General features: G+C 41.5%; 1 protein-coding gene and 1 pseudogene across 1 annotated transcript in view; one reads left to right on the plus strand and one right to left on the minus strand.

Annotated features, from left to right (window-relative positions):
• The window catches only part of LOC117509947, a 40404-nt pseudogene extending 18761 nt beyond the window's left edge, over positions 1-21643 (minus strand).
• A 2778-nt stretch (positions 21644-24421) lies between these two features.
• LOC117510400 (EGF-like repeat and discoidin I-like domain-containing protein 3) overlaps positions 24422-26480 on the plus strand; it is a 581009-nt gene continuing 578950 nt past the window's right edge. Inside the window, 1 exon segment of the mRNA XM_034170099.1 lies at positions 24422-24761. Within this exon segment, the coding sequence (XP_034025990.1) occupies positions 24695-24761 (67 nt within the window). The 5' untranslated portion in view covers positions 24422-24694.

Below are 26480 nucleotides of genomic sequence, written 5' to 3' on the forward strand. Positions count from 1 at the left end.
GCCCCTGAACAAAAGGGGAGAAGCTGGAAGAACTTAGAGGGGTTGCACTCTCTAAGTGTCCCTTTTAGTCTCTCTTGTTAGAGTTTCCATTTCCATTCAAACAGAAACATTGCTATAAATACACAAATGAGAAATTGACAATAATGATCTTTTTTTATCTTAGCCTCTCTCTAAAAAAAGATGACATCAGTAAAGAAATAGTCTGACTGTAAAAATGATCAAGGTGGTTGTATAGTTAAAACTTAGCTGCCTTCAAAACATGATTAAAGAAGCTACTGAAAGATCTGGTTACTTTGATTCAAATGCACATTGTTAAATTGACATATTGAAATTGTCATTTCACTGAACTGACTCACAGACTTGCATTAATTAGTATGACGATAATTCATGAAATTCAGTTGAAATTTCATAATGCATTAGTGGAATAAATTAAAGAAAGAACCTACTGTGACCTGCATACGTTATCTTTTTGACAGTAATCTATATTAATTTGTCTGGAATCAGTGAATGCAACTTGCATGATTTGCATCCTCAGTCAATTCAGAAAAAAAAAAACATCAAGCAAACAAAAAAATAGTCTTTTTGTAACCATTCTAAAGTAAGCGTGTGTGCCACCCAGAAACATGCTGTAAATTCAGAGGCTGAAACAACAGGAGGTGTCTGGCTGTAGGACGAGAGGGCGGCTTGTCATTAAGATGACAGCAGGCTTTACTTTGGCTACGCGGATGATTTATTGGTCTGTATAGCTATAGGTCTTTATCTACATTAAACCATTAGACACTTGATATCTCCCATGATTCATGATGACAAGCTCGGAAACACCTCAAGGTCAGACTGATCACTGGGATGTTGAATGATAAGATCAGTTTAAATTCTCCACAAGGTTCTCAAATGAAAATAAAAATTCAATATGATGTGATGAAAATAGCTACAGAAAAAAATATGGACTCCAAAGTGTTCTTAAAATGATGAAGTGAGGGCAACGACTGATTATTAACTCGCACAATATGTCACGTAAGGTCAATGTCAAGCCTGTATTACATCTGCAACCAAGTGCACAGCATTTTTTTTTTACAAGTGATCAGTTATACAGCTACCTGATGGAGCGGCACAGAGAAGCATATTCTGAAAAAGATGTAAAGTTTCAACTACAGTTTGCCAGGTGACACGTGGGAGAAGAGAGTAGATCTGATGTGTTTACGTCTATGAAATTCTCCTCTGTGCCACTCCAACACAAAGCTGTGAAACTGGTGATAAAACAAACAAAATTTACACAAAGGACAGTTTCACTTGCAGCCACGGAAAACTATAGATATCTTGGTGGCTTCCCTCACTCATCTCCTTCTTGTATTTGAGAAGCCCTTATGCCAGACAGATTGATCATACAGTACTATACCATTTGTAGTTTTTAATTATTGATGTAAATAAAGTCCAAGCAGTGGCGGTTTGTTCATAATGATGATTTGAGTGATGCACTGCGAAATGGGAAACGGAGAGATTTTATTTTCTGTCTGAGTCTATCTCTTTTACAGTGGTTGTCAGTGTTCCAGACGGTCATTGTCCAGTCAGGTTGCACCCATTCTGATATGATTTCAGTCATGTAGAAAACTGAACCACCACATCTCTTCCAGACTCTCATGTAAAATCAAAATTTTTCACAAAACACAGCTTTCAATGCAATCTTCATGGGTTTCCGGGTGTGCCCAACATGTTACATGTTTACATCTTACACAGCTGTGTAAAGAATAGACTGTGGCATATCAATGCTGCGTTGAATGTGATGTTGTTGTACTGAAGTGAGTGTAGTCTGTTTCAAGTTGCTGAAATAGATAATTTTTTGCTGCCCAAATATCCACAAGTGAAATTGGAAAGAAGCAAAGTCTAAGTTACCTGAAGAACAAACTGAGGAACAGCAGAGGGCACGGCCAAACCAGTGACATGACACTCCTGGCAATTAACCCTCAGAGAACACGGGTCCTTGACAGGAACCAAATCATTAATGCTTTTGCTCTTAGCCACAACAACAGGCACAATTGTGCTGTTAGGAACACATGTCATGTAAAAGATTTTCGTCTCTGCCTGCTGCTGGCAGTTTTTCCCTGAGGCCATAGGCTACATGTGTAAATCTGTGGTTATGGGTGCTAAACAGTAGCCCAGCTTTGTGTTTGACTTTATTCATCCTGCATGTCGCCAGTGACTGTCGCAGAAGAGAATTTGACTATGTAAGTGCAAGCACGTGAGCGTGTCAGAGGTGTATCAGAGAGCCATCCTGACACACAATACCAAGCTCCCCCCACACCTACCTCATAGCACATGCAGAAAATCATCTCTGGAGCCACCACTGAGTCCAACACACATTAATTGACTTGGAAATATTCATGTCTCCATCTCCTGATTTTCCCCAAAAATCTGGCTGGGAATGTGCTAATTTGTATGAACAATCATCATTATATTTTAGACTAGATTAGATTAGATTAGATAGAATTTTATTGATTCTTTCTTTCTTCCATTTTGTATGTATTGTTCAAAATGTGCATTTGTGTTTACTGTTTGAACCTTTTTGTTGTACAGTCTTTCACACAAGAGCCCAAATTACCTTTACAAAGTGTCAAAACAGTTGTTATAGTTTGCTGTGTGTTTTGAATAAATGTGTGTGGAAAATTATTTTCCGCTTTACCTTTTCCTTTCTTATTTCTGATTGTAAACCTTTATTACACTTATAAAACACAACTATAGCATATATATATTCTAAATGTACAGGTTGTCCTGAAAAAAAGACATAAAACTTGATTGTGGGATGCAGGGAGAGCTGTTAACAGCAATAATAAAACATTTATGCCAGGCGAGTGAACTGTCCAAAAAATGGCCTCGGACCCCAGAGGGTTAATCCCCTATTGCTCCCAGTGTGTAGTGAGTGCCTGGTATGGCAGCACCCTCACATCAGCGTGAATGTGAGGCATTATTTGTAAAGTGCTTTGAGCATCTGATGCAGATGGAAAAGTGCTATATAAATGCAGTCCATTTACCATTTACCCCTCCTCCCCATCCTTACATATGACCTGTGAAAATTGAGAGATTGTGTAAAATAACTGTATTTTTGAATGTTTAATGAGATACATTTATTAAAGGCCTTGAATTAACCTTCTGGAGTCCATGGTATACACTCAACAAAAATATAAATGCAACACTTTTGGTTTTGCTCCCATTTTGTATGAGATGAACTCAAAGATCTAAAACTTTTTCCACATACACAATATCACCATTTCTCTCAAATATTGTTCACAAACCAGTCTAAATCTGTGATAGTGAGCACTTCTCCTTTGCTGAGATAATCCATCCCACCTCACAGGTGTGCCATATCAAGATGCTGATTAGACACCATGATTAGTGCACAGGTGTGCCTTAGACTGTCCACAATAAAAGGCCACTCTGAAAGGTGCAGTTTTATCACACAGCACAATGCCACAGATGTCGCAAGATTTGAGGGAGCATGCAATTGGCATGCTGACAGCAGGAATGTCAACCAGAGCTGTTGCTCATGTATTGAATGTTCATTTCTCTACCATAAGCCGTCTCCAAAGGCATTTCAGAGAATTTGGCAGTACATCCAACCAGCCTCACAACCGCAGACCACGTGTAACCACACCAGCCCAGGACCTCCACATCCAGCATGTTCACCTCCAAGATCGTCTGAGACCAGCCACTCAGACAGCTGCTGAAACAATCGGTTTGCATAACCAAAGAATTTCTGCACAAACTGTCAGAAACCGTCTCAGGGAAGCTCATCTGCATGCTTGTCGTCTTCATCGGGGTCTCGACCTGACTCCAGTTCGTCGTCGTAACCGACTTGAGTGGGCAAATGCTCACATTCGCTGGTGTTTGGCACGTTGGAGAGGTGTTCTCTTCATGGATGAATCCCGGTTCACACTGTCCAGGGCAGATGGCAGACAGCGTGTGTTGCGTCGTGTGGGTGAGCGGTTTTCTGATGTCAATGTTGTGGATCGAGTGGCCCATGGTGGCGGTGGGGTTATGGTATGGGCAGGCATCTGTTATGGACGAAGAACACAGGTGCATTTTATTGATGGCATTTTGAATGCACAGAGATACCGTGATGAGATCCTGAGGCCCATTGTTGTGCCATACATCCAAGAACATCACCTCATGTTGCAGCAGGATAATGCACGGCTCCATGTTGCAAGGATCTGTACACAATTCTTGAAAGCTGAAAATGTCCCAGTTCTTGCATGGCCGGCATACCCACCGGACATGTCACCCATTGAGCATGTTTGGGATGCTCTGGACCGGCGTATACGACAGCGTGTACCAGTTCCTGCCAATATCCAGCAACTTCGCACAGCCATTGAAGAGGAGTGGACCAACATTCCACAGGCCACAATTGACAACCTGATCAACTCTATGCGAAGGAGATGTGTTGCACTGCATGAGGCAAATGGTGGTCACACCAGATACTGACTGGTATCCCCCCCCCCCAATAAAACAAAACTGCACCTTTCAGAGTGGCCTTCTATTGTGGGCAGTCTAAGGCACACCTGTGCACTAATCATGGTGTCTAATCAGCATCTTGATATGGCACACCTGTGAGGTGGGATGGATTATCTCAGCAAAGGAGAAGTGCTCACTATCACAGATTTAGACTGGTTTGTGAACAATATTTGAGGGAAATGGTGATATTGTGTATGTGGAAAAAGTTTTAGATCTTTGAGTTCCTCTCATACAAAATGGGAGCAAAACCAAAAGTGTTGCGTTTATATTTTTGTTGAGTGTAATTGGCCATTTTTGAATACTTTTGATTTTACCTTTATAATTTACCTTTAAAAAGTGTTTACCTGGCTTTGTTTGGTGTCATTGTTTTCAGTACATCCTCACCAGTGTGACGTTACAGTTTCCTATTCATTCTGACCTACTGTATTAACACAGTGAACCTAATTGTACATTTCAAAAACCTATAGTGCACAAAATACGAATGCTAAACTATTTACAAAACAATCAGATGTCAAAAAAAGATGCAACACAAACTATTTGCGCCACTCAAAAAAACAATTCTTGTCCAAAACAACACAGAGGGGCACATCGCAGGCCTGACACTTCCACAGTGTCACTCCTCTTGTTGTCCCCCTGAAGGCAACATTGGCACCTCAGTCTGCCTTTTGTGGCTTTCTGGCGAGGATCTGTGCCTGTTACAACTGGCACAGGAACGTGGTTCTGGCTTCTGTTCTGTGGGACACCTGTTTTGTCTGTGCCACACAATTAACACAAGAGCTCCACCATAAAGTCCTTGTGTGTCATGGGCTGCACTTGCTTGACTCTGCAAGATGAAAGCATTTGTGGTTGCAATGGCAAGGAAGTGCAGCAACACTGTCCTGTACCAGTGCGCAGTTTTCGGATGGGTGGAGTAGTACTGGATGAGCTGGTCAGATAGGTCGACTCCACCCATGTTTTTATTTCCTGTCTAATTTCATTCCCTGTCCTACCCCAGTGTTGGGGTAGGACAGGGAATGTCTTTCACCATCCAGTGTCCATCCTTCGCATCCTTCACCCTTCTCCTCACTGTCTCACCCAAAAACACATGATGGATGGTGGAGCACACAGACACCTCCCATGTGACCATCCACTTTACAAACACCAGAGGCCCCTCTCTTATCCATCTTATAGATCATCTTTCAGATTTTTTTGTGAGAGTATTTGCCCTCCCTCTGGTGCATCCTCGTTTGTTCTGTCTGTATGTGCCACATGCCCCAAACTTCATTTTAGCCAGGTCCATGAACAGTTAGGGACTCATGTAAAAGTTGTCCATGTAAATGTGGTACCCAGTACCAAGCCAGGATGGCTGGATCAAGTTCATGACCACATCGTACGACAGCACGTGCTCACTTGTGGTCACACTCTTGCCAGTGTAAATGGTGCACTTGAGTGTGTAGCCATTATTTGACACAGCCAACACAAAAAGTTCCATGTTCCATGCCCCATTTTGCTGGCTTGTCCTTCAAATATTGAGTCATTCCAGTTTTTGCCATCATCGCCACCATCCTTTCATCCAATGCCAGCTCCCTCCTTGGGTGGTATTAAGCTGGCAGGCACTGAGGATGTCATCATAAAGAGGCCTGATTCGAAACAGTTTGTCATGACTTGGTGTTCCTTTTTTCTATCATTTTCTACATCCTCAACTTAGGTGGCTGTTCCACAATATCGATCTAAATCTGTCTCTGGACATTACTTTCACTGGAAAGGGCACAGACAAAATATTATTTTGTTTCCAGTAGTCCTGGAGACTTGGCAGTGACACCAACGACATGTATATCAAAAGTCCAAAAAATTTGTGAAGATATACCATTTCAATGGCTGTCCAGTTGTATTGTTTCCCTTTGTGTGGAAAGTGTATCAACCTGGACTCTGCAGTGTTATCTGAGGGTGAAATCTGCTTACTGCAGATTACAGTGTCTGCATCATCCTCCGGATACCAGCAGTCAGTGCTGGGGCGTGTTTCTGCTGTGTGTCCGAGTGAAGATCTGGATCTGGAAACAGAAGCCTGCACTCTAACCCTCTGTTCAGATCTCTGTGCACACATTGGTGGATCCACCTGCTTTGGTTGCTCCTCCAGAACAAAAGTGGGATCATCTCTTTCTGCACCAGAATCCCCACTGTCTGTTTCAGACTCTCCGTCTTCCTCCAGATCAAAAAATAACTCAAGCGCTTGCTCCACATTCATAAAATGGCTCATTTTTACAAAAAAAAACAAAAACAACAACAACAACAACAAAACACTAACTACACATGCTTTCCACCAGTAACAAAGAGAAAGCGACCACACAATCAGACCCACGTAGGGTGGGTGGGCTGTGATCAAACACACGTGGGGTTAGTGAATACATGTGGGGTTAGCGACTTCTGATTGGTGGAAAATTCACGAGCCAGCCAACCAATGAGGAAGAAGGAGTCATATTTCTTCCCACCGCTGTCGCTGCTGCAGTAGAGAAGGAAATGATCCTTTTGGCTGCGTGTGTGTACATAAACATGCAGCAAAAAATGACAGTAATACTTGTATTCATGAAAATCCATGGCATAAAAAATACTCATGTCAAGTTACACTAGGCCTATTAACAAAATGTAAAAAGTGCTATAAAGGTTTACGTCTCCATGTTCAACACGCATTTAAAGGGAGCCTCAGAGTGCAGCAGATATAGTGTTATGTCTGCTTAGTTAGGTCATGTGACATTTTACACGAGGATGCATCATTCAACTCCAGATGGTTAAAGCTAAAGGTTTACACTACACACACTGTAAATGGTAAATGGACTGCATTTATGTAGCGCTTTTCCATCTGCATCAGATGCTCAAAGCGCTTTACACATCAATGCCTCACATTCACCCCAATGTCAGGCTGCTGCCTTGCAGGGCGCCCACTACACACCGGAAGCAACTGGGGGATTAAGGACCTTGTCCAAGGGCCCTCAGTGATTTTCCAGTCAGTCTGGGATTTGAACCAAGGATCCTCTGGTCTCAAACCCAGTGCTTAACCACTAGACCATCACCTCCCCTTCACATCTTGATTTTTTTTTTTAAATTTCAACTCTTTTTGGTGGTGTTACAGAAGCAAAAAAAAAAACAAAAAAACACAACTGTTCAAATATTTAGGCCCAGTTGTATTTTATTAACATTCTAAATCAAAAGTAAAATGTCTATGTAATAAATACACTATTAAATCTGCTTACCAAATGTGGCCCAATGGCCCACGAGCCCCACACTGAGAAACCCTGGTTGAGAGAGAGAGATTAACTGATTAAATCTGCTTCGGCTACAGAATGTTTTTTGTGGGGTTGTGCGGACTGTAAGTGTGTTATTTGAGTTTTAGAATCTGTTAAACAACCCAAAAATAATGGATCATTGACCTGATTTAGTAAATGTGCCGAATCAGTCTCTCTCATGGACCACATTCACTGTGTGCATCATTTGACCATCTCTCTCTGTCTTCTTACTTCATGGCTGAATTCATACAAAGTCCCTTTGTCTTGAGTGGAGGTACGACCATGTTTTGTTTGTTTGCTTCTTTGTTTTTAAAGGTTTTACAGCATAATGTTTATGAAATGATGAGAAAATAACTGAATACTTCTTCAAGGACAAACACCCTTGACTAATCCATCATCAATCCAACATCCACTAAGCATCCAGCAGGTGGCAGACACGTGTTTGCAATATTACATAAGCAAGACAAAGTTGCTTTTTGGATCGATGTCGCTGGATCAGGATTCACCAGATTCAACTAGGTTTGTCGTTAGTATATGTTCTTTTAATTTTGGGGTTACAAGATGATCACATGTATTTTATTTTTTTTAGAGTTATACTCACATACAGCCGTTTAGAGAGCACATAAAGAGGCTTTGGAAAAGCACCAGAATAAATAGCAAAATAGCATTTTAAAAAAGAGCAGCAAACAACTCATTTATGGTCTGAATAATTCAAAATTAGCTTAAAAACCAAATGGAATTTGTAAAATATATATCACTTATTTTTTGTAACAAAAAACCAAAACAAAACAAAAAACACAACAAAATCAAAATTTGACAAAGTAAAAAGGTTTAGCCAGTGGAAGTGGAGCCAACAAAATACAATTAAATAAATAAATAAATAAATAAATTAGAGCAATGAGTGACGCTGGTCCAATGTGAGTCACACAAAACCACTGGATAAATTAACGAGAGAGACTTTTGTACTCAGACAAGATTTTGTTTCTGATTTACAATTTAGCAGTCCACTGACAGCTCTGTGCTGACTTTAAAGCTTAATAATACAGAAGCTTTGCTGAGAAAAAGCATTTGAGGCAGCTGAATTTCTCAGTGAACAATGGACTTCCTCTGAAAATTATGGGATGTCAAGAAAAGGTTAGATGCTCTTCAGCAGCAGCTGAAGAGGATAATTATACAATTTAAAGTCATAAACTGACAGAATTATAGCAGTGTTATTTTGAGAGGACAATGGAGGAATGGAATTGCAGCACAATCAGGAGTGCGTATAAATGGAGGTCCACCACCATCATCCTACATCAGTGTTCCTGTATTAACACAGCCAATATCACTTCCTGCTTCTCCTCAGCTTCTATCATCTGCCTTTGGAGGTCCAGCACCCTCAGATGTGGTGGTATGGCAGCAGCCGTAATGCTGTTAGGCACTGTGCATACATTATTTCACATCTTTTTTTTTCATGAAAATCATTCAATATTACAACAATAATAATAGCTTGTGTGTACAGGATGCATCCTTTTGATGTGACGTCAAGGCTGCACCGCTGTCCAAGGTGCTGAAGGAGTGAAAACACCCACTGTGAGTCTGTGATGCATCATACCGCTGCACTCTGGCACGCAACACCACAGAGGTCACATCTGATCACATCTCCTCTCCTTTTTAAATTTACCCATACATCAGATTCTTCGGTGGGGGGGGTCTGGTGCATACTATGGAATATAATCCTGCGGTGCCCTTTTCTACCTTTCTCCGATGCTACACACAATCTCTTCAAAATTGGCCACTTGTGTCATGTGCTCTGTGTGCACGCCACACATAGTTGTGGAAAATGAGATGCACTTCTGTCTTGTGGGCCTCACAAATAGCAGTGAAGTACATGAGGAGTAATTCTGACGCACAGCACCCATGCAATGACTGTGCGTCTTGCTGTCATCGCAGAGCCCCTACTAGCCATGTCTCTGACTTGAGTCAGTCATATGATGCAGAATTGCATGTGCATGTCAAAGAACCATGGGTGGTCTGCCACCTTCTACAGCAATGAACTTATGCATGTGATGTGCACATCTCATGCTTGGTTTTGTCATTTTTCCCCTGTAGACTGCCCATAACAGCACATATGTGGGTTGTACATATATGTTCATTTTATATTCTACTGTTGTGGGGTTTTTTTAAACTCTGTTTTGCCTGGGACACTGAGAGTAATGGGCCTTTCACACCGGACGCATTGGAAGCATAAGAGGCATCACAAATCAGTCATTATTTTCAATGAGACGTGTTGCTTTTTAGAGGCGTCAGAAGTGTCGCGTCAAAAGCTGAGTTAAAGCGATACTTCTGATGGGAGTGCGCATTGCCGCTTGTCGACAGGCTGACGCTGTCAAAGTTCATCCCAGTCCAACTTTCGCCACTCTGAGCTGTGACGTAGCTTTGCAAAATAAATAAAAATTTCTTTAGAAACCTTTCTTCATTTGTAAATTAAAACTGGACCTTGGACATTTATTTTTAGATAAATAAAATAACATGGAAATTTGTACATTTTTTAAAGTCAGGTAGATTCATATCTCATTTCAACCAGAAAAACAGACACTGTAAATAAATACAAATTTTTATTATAAATGCAACAGGAGATAATTTAACAATGACTGCAGTGTGATTGTAAAGTAGGATTTCTGTGACATAAACCTCATGATTATTTTTTTTAATTGAGTCATTTTAACTTGTAATTACATCAAAATTTGTGATTGCCTTTGATGTTGTGATCAGGACAGAATCATTTCTAAAATATGAATTTGACTAGTGAATGTGAATGTTTTAAAATTGTGCAAAATAAGATGAGAGTTTTGACCTGTGCAAATGTCTTTTGACTTTGATTTCGTGGACATTTTTAATGATCCATTCATTTATTGCTAAAATATAAAATGAAACAGCTTTTTTAAAAAAAAAAAAGCTGTTTAAAGAGCCTTTTATTTAGAAGCAGGTGATGTTCTGCTGGATTCTCAGGACCAGATGAAAGTCTCTTCTGCTGCTTTGATCTCTGGTGTTGTTGAAGACACCTTTCTCCTATTTTGAAGAGCAGAGATGTTTTCTTCCGACTGGACTTCATGGTGTTCAGCTATTCAATGGAAGTTTTTGAAGTGCATCTGTATTTAGGTTGTCTGCACAGCAATTATTCCTGATTGGAACAAATAAAAATATTTCTTAAAATATAAAGAACCACTACAGTTTATATATATATATATATATATATATATATATATATATATATATATATATATATATATATATATATATCTCGGACCTTTTTATTTTTTTTTTCAAAAATCTGATGGATTTGAATCACGTGTGCTTGCATGAGCAAACCTTGAACCTTCATGTGCATGCATGAACTTTTTCATGCCTGTCGATTGCATCATTTTCTGGTAAGCAGCATTTGTGTGAGGTGTGTGTCGTGCGCTCGGCGGATTTTCATTTCAAGGAAAAAGACGGAACGACTGGAGCAGTGCCGCATCAAATTTTGCCAGAAACTGGGTGACAGCCAGCTGGAGACCATTCGGATGATTCAGACAGCTTTCGGTGACTTTTCAGTCGTGTGACTATCCGAGAAATTGTGGAAGATGTGGGCATGTGACAGCATGTCCTGTGAGACTTCAACACAAAGGCGCTTTTGCTCCGCCGTCGGCAGCTTCGTGCTGAAGCCATCGGCATGATTTTCACCTCCACTCTTTTCATGGCCAAATCTTCTGTCACAGTGGAATGTGCCGAAAAAGTGCTAATGTCCACCTCTTCCGCAATTTCTTGGACAGTCACACGACAGTCCCGCATCACAACAGCGTTCACTTTGGGATGATCTAGTCATTTCAGCATGTTGATGGCCGACCGGAGCGTGGCTCGCTCTCCACCATTGTGCGGACATCTTTAAAACGGTTGTACTGCTCCTTAATCTGTGTGATGCCCATAGGATCGTCACTGAAAGCCATCTGAATCTTCCCAATGGTTTCCATCTGGCTGTCGCCCAGTTTCTGGCAAAATTTGATGCGGCGCTGCTCCAGTTGTTCCATCTTTTTCCTTGGAATGAAAAAATGCCGAGCGCACGACACACACCTCACACAAAGGCTGCTTACCAGAAAATGACGCAATCGACAGGTGTGAAAAAGTTCACGCATGCGCATGAAGGTTCAAGGTTTGCTCATGCAAGCACACGTGATTCAAATCCATCAGGTTTTTGCAAAAAATAAAAAGGTCTGATACTTTTCTAACAGACCTTGTGTGTATATATATATATATATATATATATATATATATATATATATATATATATATATATAAATGAAAAAAACTGCAGAAAAAAATGCCTGGAAAAAAGTGAAGTTATTTAAAGTTGAGCTTTTATGGTCTCCGAAAAAAGCTGTAGCTTTATTTGGTAAAAATAAAAAAAAAACTGAGGCATTTACAAATTAAAGCGTTCACTCAGATCAACTGTGCTAAAAGGCTAAGCTAACGTTAGCCAATCATTAAACCTTCACAGCAGTTCAGTAAACGTCACGTTTTATTTTTATATTATTCTCACCTCGGTAAAGCTGCAGAACTAAACTCCGTTGGTCAAACTGGGACTTCACATATATCCAAAAAGTGGGAAATTTCAGACTGAGTGGGTTTGCTCCATCACCCCGGCTGCCTGCCTCGCTCTGCCCAGGGATGATGCCCGAAGCCCGGCTTCTCTGTGCGGGTTGGCCGCTGTTGCAGTTCAGTCGATATCCCAACAAGTTATCAGTCCTCCCTCGGACGGCGTCACTCCGAAAAGTAGCTCAAAAAAAGCTTCTCCCATATGTTACCTTTGCCCTTAAACAGCTTTATTCTTAATATTTGACTGTAATCAGGGGTTTTCCCCAACTTTTTCACTTTCCACGTAAAGTGTCACAGTGGAGTGGCTAAGAGTAGGATTTTCTTCAAAAGGAAATGTGAGATTTCAGTTCCACTTCACCGTGAAGCTGTATAAATGGTGTCGAAACAGGCTAAAGTTTCTCCCATCACAGCCACAGGAGGCTGTAACTCCTTCAGAGCTCTCATGGGTGTCTTGGTGACTTTCCTCTCAGGTATCCCTCTTGCATGGTCATTCAGAATTGGAGAACTGTAGCCTTGTGCAAGTTCTACTAAGACGACTCAGATTTCATTGAAATTCACCTTAGCAATAACAACCATATATGTAAACAGGAAGCAGCTGCTACCTTTTTAGTCAGCAATGCAAGACCAATAGGTAACATATAAAAATCAGTTCTAACTCACCTTTCTTGCAGTCCCTGGCCTGAAATGCTACATCCTCCACCCCAACATCACCAGTTGGTCCCTGTATGACACCTTCTACCAATGGCAGGATTTGAGTTCAATGTACCCCTTCGCCATTGTGACTGTTATAGCATCCTGTAAAATATCACCATGGAATACATCTTTCACTGTCTCCTGAGGCTTAATGCTAGAACTGCCTACTCCTGACAAATTTACCATCCAGTACCATACTGATTGAATTTCTAAATGAAGCCCAAGACATATTCAGCGGCTTGGAATTTTAAGCAGTGGTGGGCACAGTTCCACTGATCCGCTAACAGCTAATTAGTGAAACTAACTTTTTGGTTAGCAGATTAGCTTTTCGGCTACTTTTGAATACCATCAGTAGATTAATTAGCTTCCGCTAAATTTAGTTCTGCTAACTTTCAGTTGGCTAACATTTCTTTGCTGGCATAGTGAGTAAGACCGAATGGTCAAAAACCTAAAACCAAATATTAATTCCTGTCTGTTGCATGTTTTGTAACAGACAGGCTGTTGTAAGGAACTCTGCCCTCCCCTAGCAGAAGGGGGTGGGCCGGCTGCCACTGCTGCTAGAAAAGAAAAAAAAAAAACAGAATTTACTTTCAACATACATCGGCTCAGACAGTAGCACAGGAGGTAAATTGCAATGACGTTTTCACTCATGATCACAACATGACTCTTCACCAAACTAACTGCATTTCTTGAACAATGAAAACACAACAAATCTATAACACTAACAACACTCCTAAACTAACATGTAATACAATAATAAAAAAACAAACAAACCCGAACTCCCATAATGCATTGCTGCAATGCATTATGATTGACAGTGTGTCTGGTTTAAAAGACAGCATGTACATGCAAACCTTGACTTTTTTTTAAGTGAAAAGACACTTATTTATGGAGTTATGGAGTTGTCTCATTAATACCTGCAAATGCACAGAGGGTGATCTATAAATAGTCCTTGATTTGCACATGTGTTCTGTGATCCACAAACACAAATTTCCAATTTGTAACTTGTGTGTTGGTTTTTACAAATAGATGTCATTTTTTCAATTTGTATAAAAAAGGCATTTGCAAAACTGAAAATTCTGTTTGTGAAGTGTGACTCAGTGTGTTGGCTGCTTTTGACACTCCCATCCAGTAGATGGCAGTGTTCTATGTGTTTTGGGGGGGGGGGGGGTGTTGATGAGATAAGTCTGATTTCCCATAATGCCTTTTGGCGCTTGTGTCGGTTTAACACGTAAGAATTAGCGCTTTACTTTAAAAGTGCAATATTTTCACTTTGTAAAAATGACAGTTACTGTTAATGTGTTGATAAACTGTCCAGAATTAGTCTGTTTATAAATGGAACCATGAGTGAAAGTGCCTTGCATTTGATCTACACTGCCAGGGTGAAAGGTAAGTTAGATGTCTTTTCAGCAGCTCATAAGGTGACACAATGCTGGCTCATTTTGGGTTTGTGATTGCCTCATGTTAAATTTACTCAGATGTCTCTGTGGTGCTAAAAGTTGAGACTGGTTCATCAGTTGCTGACAGTGTGCCGAGTTAATATTATAAGTGAGTGGTTAGCTGTAACTTCCGCTATTTTTTTTAGTAGTTTATCGGTTTAGTGTTATGGAAGTTAACTTTTCAGTTAGTGGTAATCAAAGCTAACTTTTCAGTTTGCTGTACCCACCAGTGATTTTAAGGTATCCATCACCTTACTTATCTCAGCAAAGACCACAGACAGTATGTCTGTGTTAAAGGTGTACATATTGTTCTTGCTGATAACTGATTACCAGCCATCAATGAATGAAACAAGTCACTTCTTGAAATGACTGCACAAGACCTGTCAACCACATGAGTGAAAAGTTACTATTGCTTGTATAGAATTCTGGCAAAAATAATGGTACGCCAGGGCTGGCTCCAGAGTGAAAATCTGACAGATGCATTTTTGCCCAATGATAAAATAAAAATTGTACGTGTCTTGTCATTCAATAATCTTCAATCTTTTATTCATCCATCCATCCATCCATCCATTTTCTTCCACTTTATCCAGAGTCAGGTCATGGGGCAGCAGCTCAAGCAAAGCCGCCCAGACCTCCCGATCCACACACACCTCTCCCAGCTCCTCCGGGGAAACCCCAAGGCGTTCCCAAGCCAGCCGAGAGATGTAGTCCCTCCAGCGTGTCCTGGGTCTTCCCCGGGGCCTCCTCCCAATGGGACATGCCCGGAACACCTCTCCAGCGAGGCGTCCAGGGGGCATCCGGAAAAGATGCCCGAGCCACCTCAACTGACTCCTTTCGATGTGGAGGAGCAGCGGCTCGACTCCGAGCTCCTCCCGAGTGACCGAGCTCCTCACCCTATCTCTAAGGGAGCGCCCAGCCACCCTGCGGAGGAAACTCATCTCGGCCGCTTGTACTCACGATCTCGGCCTTTCAGTCATGAGCCAAATCTCATGACCATAGGTGAGGATCGGAACGTAGATCGATCAGTAAATCGAGAGCTTTGCCCCCTACTCAGCACTCTCTTCACCACAATGGTCCGATACAGCGACCGCATCACTGCAGATGCTGCACCGATCCGTCTATCGATCTCACGCTCCATCCGTCCCTCACTCGTGAACAAGACCCCGAGATACTTAATCTCCTCCACTTGAGGCAAGGACACTCCACCGACCTGAAGAGGGCAAAGCACCTTTTTCCGGTCGAGAACCATGGCCTCGGATTTGGAGGTGCTGATTTTCATCCCATTCTTTTATTCAGCTTTTTCTTATCGTGCACCCGCTCTGTGGAACGGTCTTCATGCAACCGTGAGATAGTCGGGAGTCCGTGGACATTTTTAAGTCAAGACTTAAAGGCTATTTTTATTCTCTTTCTTATGAATATTTTTTATTTTTTTTATCTGTTTTATCATTTTACTTCTGTTTTTTTAATTTGTATTTATTTATTTTAATTTTTTTATGTTGAACTGTTCTATGTGAGGCGCCTTGAGATGTATTTTGTTGTGATTTGGCACTTTATAAGCTGATTAAATTGAAATTGAACAACATTTTATTGAGTCTTAAAGTAAATAAATGTGAAATTGGCCACTGGATCCTTAAACTTTGGACATAATAAACTCTACATGGTGGATCCTTGATCTCTGGACATAAATATACTCAACAAAAATATAAACGCAACACTTTTGGTTTTGCTCCCATTTTGTATGAGATGAACTCAAAGATCTAAAACTTTTTCCACATACACAATATCACCATTTCCCTCAAATATTGTTCACAAACCAGTCTAAATCTGTGATAGTGAGCACTTCTCCTTTGCTGAGATAATCCATCCCACCTCACAGGTGTGCCATATCAAGATGCTGATTAGACACCATGATTAGTGCACAGGTGTGCCTTAGACTGACCACAATAAAAGGCCACTCTGAAAGGTGCAGTTTTATCACACAGCACAATGCCACAGATGTTGCAAGATTTGAGGGAGCGTGCAGTTGGCATGCTGACAGCAGGAATATCAACCAGAGCTGTTGCTTGTGTATTGAATGTTAATTTCTCTACCATAAGCCATCTCCAAAGGCGTTTCAGAGAATTTGGCAGTACATCCAACCAGCCTCACAACCGCAGACCATGTGTAACCACACCAGCCCAGGACCTCCACATCCAGCATGTTCACCTCCAAGATCATCTGAGACCAGCCACTCAGACAGCTGCTGAAACAATCGGTTTGCATAACCAAAGAATTTCTGCACAAACTGTCAGAAAGCTCATCTGCATGCTCGTCGTCCTCATCGGGGTCTCGACCTGACTCCAGTTCGTCGTCATAACCGACTTGAGTGGGCAAATGCTCACATTCGCTGGTGTTTGGCACGTTGGAGAGGTGTTCTCTTCACGGATGAATCCCGATTCACACTGTCCAGGGCAGATGGTAGACAGCATGTGTGGCGTTGTGTGGGTGAGCGGTTTTCTGATGTCAATGTTGTGGATCAAGTGGCCCATGGTGGCGGTGGGGTTATGGTATGGGCAGGCGTCTGTTATGGACGAAGAACACAGGTGCATTTTATTGATGGCATTTTGAATGCACAGAGATACCATGATGAGATCCTGAGGCCCATTGTTGTGCCATACATCCAAGAACATCACCTCATGTTGCAGCAGGATAATGCACGGCCCCATGTTGCAAGGATCTGTACACAATTCTTGGAAGCTGAAAATGTCCCAGTTCTTGCATGGTCGGCATACTCACCGGACATGTCACCCATTGAGCATGTTTGGGATGCTCTGGACCGGCGTATACGACAGCGTGTACCAGTTCCTGCCAATATCCAGCAACTTCGCACAGCCATTGAAGAGGAGTGGACCAACATTCCACAGGCCACAATTGACAACCTGATCAACTCTATGCGAAGGAGATGTGTTGCACTGCAAGAGGCAAATGGTGGTCACACCAGATACTGACTGGTATCCCCCCCCCCCCCCCCCCCCCCCAATAAAACAAAACTGCACCTTTCAGAGTGGCCTTTTATTGTGGGCAGTCTAAGGCACACCTGTGCACTAATCATGGTGTCTAATCAGCATCTTGGTATGGCACACTTGTGAGGTGGGATGGATTATCTCAGCAAAGGAGAAGTGCTCACTATCACAGATTTAGACTGGTTTGTGAACAATATTTGAGGGAAATGGTGATATTGTGTATGTGGAAAAAAGTTTTAGATCTTTGAGTTCATCTCATACAAAATGGGAGCAAAACCAAAAGTGTTGTGTTTATATTTTTGTTGAGTAGAAATAAACAAAATATGTAGTTTTTGTCAAATGCATTTCCTTTCAGACATTATTGGCATGAATGTCTTTCCATATATCTGAGCTGAGCTCTTGTAGCTGTAAAGAAATACAGCAAGTCTCATTTTGCTAGGAAAAAACGTTTTAGTCGATTGTAGTTTCTTGTCTGTATTACAACGTTTGTAAGAGGTGTCATTTTATTTCAAGCGGCAATTCATTTTGAAGTTATTAATTCCGAGCGGACTCTGTCTCGGCAGAAAGCCGCACAGTGTTTGGTGCTGTGCCAACGGAACGGAGGGCGATTCTCATTTCTTGACTACAACAAGACAAGAGTTCCAGTTAGTGACTTTAATCCACACAAAAGTGACTCACGGTATTTTAATGGCTTTGAGAGGGGTTAAGAAGCAGCAAAAAAACCAACAAGCTAGTGGATCGAAGCATTGCTTCAATGGTTCACGCTTCAAAGTGGAGTCGCGCTGCAGAAACGGTTGATTACAGAGCTGCTGCAAACCCTGAATATCTGACTTTATTTGTACATCCATATGACTCTGAAACACGGAAAAATCTGTATAATTTACGGACAATCCGTATAGGTTGACATGTATGGTCGGACATCCACCGAAAATGTAATTTCAGTCATCATAGAATGCCTTTCAAACACACTATTGTCTGAAAACTATTTATAAACCACTCACCGTTTCTTGCTGAAATAAGCACCCAGTTTTCCTTGCACAACTTTTTTCCTGGATGCCATGATCATCGACTCGACTGGACTGAAGCTATGTTTGTTTGATCCAGTTTGAATTTTCCTGTGTCCACCTGCATGGTGCATTGTGGAATCAAATCAAAACTGTGTTCACAGCGGGGACACGTTCGACACTATTCAGGATTATTCAAGGTTTTTTTTTTTTTTTTTTTACCGATGACGAACGATGCGTAAAAAAATCTGAACGATGCAACTGCATCGGTCCAAACCGGTCTGGATCCAGGCCTGTACACCCTCAATAGGATGCCAGTCTGTTGCACGGTTGACACACAACATATTCCCCTTCAGGTGCACAATTAGAAGCAACATGATCACACTTACTCACCAAAGCCAAGGTTTTCCACTTCTGCTTTCAGCTGTGAGGCAGCAGTGCTCAACACTAAGCCACCGTGCAACTCTGCTTCAAATACAGTACACTTTAAATTGGTTCATAATACATATAACATACATACATTATGCAACATGTTGGACAAGTGGCCTGTTTCTTTGTGCATGATCGAGCACACTGGTTATTAATTAATTAATTAGCTTATTAGGCACCAAATCACAGCAAAAGCCGTCTCATGGTGCCTTACATAAAACAAGTCAACATAAAATTGAATAAATAATTAGACATGAATAAAAAAAATCAAATACATAAATAAAAACAGAAGTAAAATAATAAAACAAATAAAAATAAAAACTATCCATAAGAAAGAGAATAAAAATAGGTTTTGAGTCTTGACTTAAAAATGTCCACGGACTCAGACTGCCTCACGGTCACAGGAAGACTGTTCCACAGGGTGGGTGCACGATACAAAAAGGCTCTTTGACCTGCTGACTTCTTCTTCACCCTGAACACTCAGGTGCCTGAGTGTTGAGGACCCCGGTAGCTGGATAAAGCTAAGGGGATGCCCATGTTTCCCCTGGCTGCAGCAGATACGTAGATGGGTATTTTTTGAGATGTGGGAATGGACCAGTTGTCTACATGAGTGGTTGCCTTCCAGGACCCAAGGTGGTTCTGTGGTGTCACAGACATAGCAAAATGCATACTCTCAGATTGGACTTGACTTGAGCTGACAATGCATATCAGTTTTAACCCTTGTATTATGGTGAGAAATAAATACATTTATTATGTTGTGGGTCCTTTTGACCTGTATTGTTTAAATCCACTCAAAACAGTCAAAAATGAAGTTAAACCAATCAGAACTTTATTTTAGATTATACAAACATTTTGAAGAGATGAGAAGAAGAGATATACAATTCAAACACTATATCAAAGAACTCCTGTTTTCAATTTTTCCCTCTTCACAAACACTTTTTTTCATTTAACTTGCCCCATTTCCTCGGAATTTCAATGTTCAACATTTTCCCCACATGATGGACAGAATGTGACTGTGTGCTTTCTGCAGATGTACTTCTTGCACCTCGCACAACAGGTACTTGTTTTATTGTCATCTTGATAGGGACAGAGTTGGCATATTTTGCATTTCTTTGCACCTGTATCCAAAGGATCCACTGTGGGTTGGTCAGATGCCCTTCCCTGGACCTTTACGATGAAAGCTGCAGCTGCTGGGAATTGAGCTGGCCTGGCCCGGTTCTGGATCTTGGGAATGACGAGATCTTTACCTAGTTCTTCCAGGAAAAGTCGACGTCTGTACAGATTGACAGCATTCCACTGCTGGTTGATCTCAATCCACAGCACACAGGCATTATACAGAGTCACATCCACAATGTTGTAGAAAACTACCAAGGGTCAACGGGCAGTCTTGCACTGGCAGCTATATGTTGCTGTGACTTTGTCAAGATTGTCAACTCCTCCTTTGGTGGAGTTGTAATCCAGGATCATCTGCGGCTTCATGTCCTCTCTCATGCTCAGAGATGCATCTTTGTGCATCGTGCTCATCACAAGAACATTCTTGTTTCTCTTTGGGCAGTAAGAAACAAGTGTTTTCTCTGTGAAAGCAAATTTTGTGGAATGCAGAGGTCTTCCTTGTATCTTCAGAATCTCATGAGGAAGTTCTGGCTCATTTTCTCTGACTGTTCCCAACATAGTCAGCTTTCTCTCCTGAAGTTCATCTCCAAGACGGTAGGAGGTAAAGAAGTTGTCACATGTAATGTTATGACCTTGCAGCCCTTCAGTCATCTCCAATACCACACACATTCCCCGATTCTTCTCAGGTGCTCCTCCAGGTGGCTTTCCAGTATATATTTGCAGATTCCATGCATAACTGGACTTTGCATCACAGGCTGCCCATATTTTGATGCCATATTTCGCAGGCTTTTTTGGCATATACTCTCAGAAAGGACAGCGTCCTCTGAACAGAACGAGACGCTCATCAACAGTGACATTGGGGCCAGGATTATACAATAAACGCAGGATTTCGACCCATTTATCCCAGACATCTCTGATCACTGCAAGGTTGTCTCTCTCTTGTCGACCAGCTCTGGTGTCACGGTTGTCAAATCAGATCACACGAGAGATCATGTGAAATGTCTCCAAAGACATTGTTGCTTGGAAGACTGGCCTTCCATTCTTTTCATTCCATAAACTTGACCTATATACTCCAGCTAACACCAGAATTCCAATGTAAGCATGCAAGTCAATTGGATCCAGTGGCTTCCATTTCTCTTGAAAAACACGCCTCCCCTCCAAGTTCATCATGTCAAGGATTATCTTTATGGGTGGAGATATGAAGAGCTGAAATGCTGATTCAGTATCATCAATTGTTGTTACAGCAAATCTTGTCGGACCAGGAGTCATTTTGATGACATTAGAAGATGACAATCTGCCTCGACTTTGGTGTGGTGATGTTGACCATTTTTACCGTCTTTAGATGTCCATGTCCCCTGTGTGGATGACGATTGTTGCATTTCTTGGTTTTCATCTGATGAAGGGACACCGGCAGACTCATCCTCTGAATCCTCCTCATCGTGGGAAAATTGACAATCTGGATCATCAATAGCATTGTCCTCTGGCTCTGAAGGATCCTCCATCTCTGAAATCTCTTCCTCTGCATCACTATCCCAGTTCATAAGCTGCGACAAAACTTCTACAGATGTAAATCTTCTGGAGCTCATTTTTGGTGTATTTCTCAAAGAAAGGGCAAGGAAACAGTCACAAGAACAAGGGAGAGAAAGTCCCTCTTCCACCACACCTGATTCTGAATGGCTATTCAGAGGCAATCAAAATAAAGTAGGTCAAAGGGACATGTCAGCCACTTTGTGTCTGGGTCAAAATGACCCGCAACATCATCTTTGTATACAAACTCTGTGCAGACCATGGAGCTGCTAGAGAGCGCAGTAGCGCTGAGCTGTGTGCCGACAAGGAGGCGTGATTGTCATTTTAATTCCGGGCAAGTTAGTGATTTGCGTGCATAGAAGTTCACTTAGTCTCGTCAAGAAACAGGTGGAATATGCCGGAAAGCTGCACATGTTGACAAAGCCACAAACGGAGGAACAAGGGAGACAATATTTCCTTCCATAAGTAAGTGGTTTTGGTTCTTCTTGTCACTTTGTCCGTGATATTTGGATGATAAACAGATGTATGTTTCCTACCATACCTGTGTTGCCCGATGACATGGACCATTAACGCTTCACTTATGTCTAGTTGATATTTTCCACTGCTAGACCGATGTCTAGTTAAAACACTTGTCGTTAGTGATTAAAATTGTTTGACAAGACTGGCGATTTTTTTTTAAAATTTGCACCTTAAAATAATGAGATTATAATGACCCGTGTTGTGCCGCTCACAGTCACACCCACACATAGAGATGTGTACCCACACCACTGACTTCATGAATGAAACTTGGTCAGTAAAGGATAATTGTGGAAAAATATAACGTCATCTTCTTTCTTTGAAATATTTGTAAATAAATTTGTAAGTTTGAAAAAAAAAAACATATATAAATGTATTGTAATGTTTTTAGGAGCTGCGCTGCGTTGAACACAGCTGCAGCTCAGCCGAGCAGCGTAGCTTAACAGCGCAGATCCGTGTAACTTTCAACACTAATATTTGGGAATGTGTGTGTGTCCGAGTAAGTTTAATACTTTCCTGACATAATTTAATATAGTTTAATTTTACTGGCTTGATATCCAGGTCAAAATGGCATTTTAACACGTATTTTGCGAGCATTTTTCTGATTTTGTTCAGTCACAAATCTCCATTGAAAATGCATTAACATCCGGGTACTTCATCAATATTTTGCCCGTTTAGGAGACGTCATGTCGCTGTCCATGAAGGGACGTTTTCGTTTAGTGTGCAGCAAAGGAACTGCGCTCTCTAGTTCTCATATACAGCTCCATGGTGCAGACACTCCACAACACATCAAAGTGTTCAGATTTTACATAGCAGTTCATTACCCTAGATGAGGAAAAGTCATAACATGTCATGGGAAAAAAGTGAGGATAACCTACACTTTGGACAACACAAAAATTGAAATGGGTCAAATTGACCCGCAACATAATACAAGGGTTAACACTGACATAAGTGACTAATGCAATTAAATTAGATATACTCTGGTTTTAAAGTGTCCAACAACTTTCTTTGAAGAAGAAGAAGAAGAAGAAGAAGAAGAAGAAGAAGAAGAAGAAGAAGAAGAAGGAGAAGAAGGGCTTTTATTGTACGTATACAGACAACAAAATTTGTCCTCAGCATTTAACCCATCCTAATTACAGTTAAGTGTGTGTCAACAATAGGTTGACACACTCTGGCACCCAGGGACCAACTCCAGATGTACAGGGCATCAGGGGCAGACCCTAAATAAGCATGATTTGATGGTGGGAGGAAACCCATGCAGACACAGGGAGAACATGCAAACTCCACACAGAAAGGACCAAGTGGGAAGTGATCCCAGGACGTCCATGCTGTGAGTCAACAGTTCTAACCACTAAGTCACTGTGCCTCCCAAATGCTGTGTCTGTGGTGGGAACTGAACCTGCTTCTCCCACATGGTGGCACAATATTATCCCGCTGGGCTGACATCCCTTACCAAAAAATAGTACTGATAAGTATATAAAAAGTAAACTAGAAGTATACTTGAAACATACTTGCATATACTACTTTTTGGTAAGGGATGCCTTTGATTTAAACCTATAAAGTTGTTGAGCCTGGATTTAATTTCAGAAGGTGATCACCACCATTCTCCTATAACATCCCCAGTTTTCACACTATCTGTGAGATTCTATTTTGGCACTGCATCAAGAGCATCACTTTCTCCATGTTTCTATTTGCTTTGGTATGATAGCATGATAAAAAAATTGATTGTGTCCCTGAAAAACAACTTCAAACAAGAAACAGAACCCAGCGGAACTGAAAATGCAAAAAGAAACAAGGAGAATAATATTCTTACTTCACCAGCCTCTATTTTGAGCATGTCATTTGGTGGTAGCTTTGTAGTTTTTCTATTGTTTTTCTATTGTTTGGCTTGCGGGTTTTGCAAAAATTCTCAAATTTGTCAAAAGGGTAAATATGTTTTTAAACCACATCTGCAGTCACTTTCAAATGCATATTTGAGCATTTGCTATAAATTCTGCAGCTCAAAAATTGCCTAAATAATTATGCTTCAATCAAGCACTACCAGCACAAAATCTCTAGAGCCGCTGCTGTCAAACCTATAATTTGTTTGTAGTCATTCTTCTGAGTTCTGAAAAATAATTGATAAACATCTTTCATCCTGTTTTTTTTTATTATTATTATTACTATTTTATAAACTTCTTTACTGTGTATTCAATTTTACAGCTGTTAATTGTAATTTTTTTTTTTGGCTGTTGACTATCTTAAACTTGATGACCATTTTATTTTGAAGGATCCGCGGACGTGGGGGAGGTATAACTGCGGGTAGCTTGATGAGCTGTCCGGGAGCGCACACGTCGCTCTCTCCAGCACTGCGGTAAGCGCGGGGAAGGCGGCAGCACCGGGGGACCCGACGGCCACAGTCCACTTGTTCGTGCGCTAAATCCGCCCGGTGGCGAGCGCGTCTCCGTGCCTGCTCCTCCACACAGGAGGACTTTACCTGAGGGGACATACAGCGGCCATCCGACAACCACAAAGGCACAACTTTTGGCTATCGCTCCGTGATTTTACCACTTCTCCGTAACCTTGGAAGTCAGACGGGTTTATTGTGAGTGAGGATGGGACCGCTACTCCTTGCCGTGCTCGTCCTGTGCGTGAGCGCCGCTGTCCCACAGCTCGTGAAAGGTGAGTGCCAAAGTGACTGATTTCAACACGACCTGAACACTGATTAACGATCGACGGACACTTTATTATTTTAAGAGAAACACGAAATACGGATGAGTGGAATCTGGAGAACCTGCGCTCTTTATTGGAAACGCGCAACCTGTCAAATAGAAAACCGCCTGTAATCTGCGCCTGTGCACGATTGGTTCAATTATTGAGTGACTTGTGCGCACGAAGGGGACTTGTTTGAATCGATCAAAGAGTTATTGTCATTTTTATCCGTGCGTAATTTCTCTGAAAACAGGGGCCGAACGGCTCCGTGCGTCAGAGAAATGCGCACAGCTCCGTTATTTTGTGCTTCTTCAGCTCGTGTTTGCTTCGCGCTCCTGTAGCATTTCCACTCGAAATCTTTTTGTTTTGTTTGTTTTTAGAGTAGACATCCTTTCGCTGTCTTGTGAGACAGCATGATGCTGTTTTTCCATATTTTAACAAAGCAAGTACGACAGCAAAATTGTGATTTTTGAGGGTTGCGTGGGATTTGTGCAGACCCAGATGTTATTGCAACAATAAAAGGAAGATTAAAGCGACATCAGGAAAAGGTCACTTATGCTTCATACGCTTACTAGTGCCACAAAAGTGCCACAGTAGTTTTGAGCAAAAACGTTTAAAGACAAGTGTCACAAACTCGGGGTGGGGGCTGAGAGAAGCCTGTGACTTTTCCATTTGTGACCAGCAACATGCCTTATGGAAAGGCATTCTTTTCATTGTCATGCACATTTTTTTAAAACCTGGGTGATAATAAATCAGTGGATCATGTGCATAATTGGATACCTCCGTTTATGTTGACCCTTACTGGTGCCTGCATAGGTTTTATTTCTCAGTTTGACATTTGGACAGCCCAGTCAGACAGCAGAAAGAGTTGTTGAGCTGTGTAGTGAGGAACCCTCAATTTCAATTTTCAATTTCAGTTTCAATTTATTTTCATTTATATAGCGCCAAATCACAACAGAGTTGCCTCAAAGCGCTTCACACAGATAAGGTCTAACCTTACCAACCTGCAAAGCAAGAGTGGTAAGGAAAAACTCCCTCTGAGGAAGAAACCTCAAGCAGACCAGACTCAAAGGGGTGACCCTCTGCTTGGGCCATATTACAAACATAAATTACAGAACAATTCACAGAACAATTCACGGACAAATATATAAGAAATGCTGTTGGCGCACAGGACAGGAGGATCGCCAACACGAATACAACTCCCATCTCTGGATGGAGCTGCACCTTAAACAGAGAGAAAAAACAGAATCAGACATAAGAAAGACAAAAAAAAAACTGTATAATTTGCCTCCTCACTGTTCTAGGAACAAACACTAGTGCTTTTAGGTTTCAGCCTCCTTGTTTAAGCTCCCAGTGAATAAAGTCAAGTCTGGGAACTTTCCTTTTTGCTAAAGCTTATAGTTAGGGCTGGATCAGGTGACCCTGAACCATCCCTTAGTTATGCTGCTATAGACGTAGACTGCTGGGGGGTTCCCATGATGCACTGTTTCTTTCTCTTTTTGCTCTGTATGCACCACTCTGCATTTAATCATTAGTGATCGATCTCTGCTCCCCTCCACAGCATGTCTTTTTCCTGGTTCTCTCCCTCAGCCCCAACCAGTCCCAGCAGAAGACTGCCCCTCCCTGAGCCTGGTTCTGCTGGAGGTTTCTTCCTGTTAAAGAGAGTTTTTCCTTCCCACTGTAGCCAAG

This window comes from Thalassophryne amazonica, chromosome 5 (assembly GCF_902500255.1).
Source record: "Thalassophryne amazonica chromosome 5, fThaAma1.1, whole genome shotgun sequence".
Taxonomy (NCBI): domain Eukaryota; kingdom Metazoa; phylum Chordata; class Actinopteri; order Batrachoidiformes; family Batrachoididae; genus Thalassophryne; species Thalassophryne amazonica.